We start from the raw sequence: 1064 nt of genomic DNA, 5'->3' as shown, positions 1-1064 counted from the left end.
TTGTGAAACTCAGCATCTATTGATTTTAATTCCTACAATGATTTTCGAATTACCCCAGAGCTTCCGAATGAGTTCATTGAAGAACCCTATAATGTTGCCCTCTACCCGATAAACTAATTATGGACATCATAGTCGATTCTACTATGGTGCCCAACCTACGACGACAATTACTGTAGACGATCTGCTTTTGAGTAAGAAATGTTCAATAAACTCAAAATGAATTCGCGAACCGCACAGATATCAATTCCAGAATTCATTCGCCTTAGGCGCACGACCGAGGCCCAGGACGACTACGGGCTTCTCCGACTGTGACGGTCGTAATGGCAAGAACCTTGCTGTAGTTGATGATAGTCGTCGTGAGATCCGAAGAACGATCGAACGGAGTACGTACAAGAGGCCTCCTTCAAGGAAAGACAGCGCTGCTGCTGGGGTAGGCTGTTGTGAACCTTCTTACTATCAATACCATTTTTATTGCTATTATTATTATCACCATTATCATCATCACTTTTCAGCTGTTTACTACGGAGAGAATCACCGACGCCTTGGAGCGTGATACAAAACATGTCCAATTAGCAGTCGAATCTCGCGCGACATTAACTAGCAGGCCCCCCAGTCGTCGTGGATATTCAGCGAGGCGGAGCAGCAATGATCCGTTTCTGGCCTCAGGGGTAACTGACCCCTCGAGTTCGCATTTTTGAACACAGGTTAATCTCAGGAGAACTTGGCAGTATCACGAAAAGAGGCGGCGGCGAGCTCGAGTAGAGTGGTATGCATGGTATGGTCCCGAACAAGTCTTGTATGTAGATGTCGGTGCTTACATTTCGGAAGACGAGGGAGATGATGACGGAATTTTGGTCGAGGAGGATCCTACTCCGAGTAGCGCCTCAGTTGAGCTTGGGTATAGCATGCTGTTACCTAAGATATCACCATCAGGGCTCACGGTCCTCTGGCATCTCAGCCGATCGACCGCAGAGTGACGCACGGTAAGAGAGGCATGGGATGGTTCAATACAGTACGTTATCCTCGAAATGGATCTGTACGGGCCTGTCTTAATGGTAGTTGCC

At 47.4% G+C, this 1064-nt stretch overlaps 1 protein-coding gene across 1 annotated transcript; it reads left to right on the top strand.

Annotated features, from left to right (window-relative positions):
* Positions 1-266: 266 nt before the first annotated feature.
* Positions 267-758, top strand: Pmar_PMAR010830 (hypothetical protein; the record flags this gene model as incomplete). The annotated part of the gene is made up of 3 exons (XM_002783773.1): positions 267-337; positions 370-430; positions 716-758. Coding segments are annotated over 3 exons (175 nt in total), but the record flags the coding sequence as incomplete, so codon positions are not given.
* Between the last annotated feature and the right edge of the window lie 306 nt (positions 759-1064).

Source organism: Perkinsus marinus (genome assembly GCF_000006405.1).
Source record: "Perkinsus marinus ATCC 50983 genomic scaffold scf_1104296936142, whole genome shotgun sequence".
NCBI classification, from domain to species: Eukaryota; Perkinsozoa; order Perkinsida; family Perkinsidae; genus Perkinsus; species Perkinsus marinus.
The sequence above is the reverse complement of the archived record's forward strand: the minus strand, read 5'-3'. Positions and strand labels throughout refer to the sequence as shown.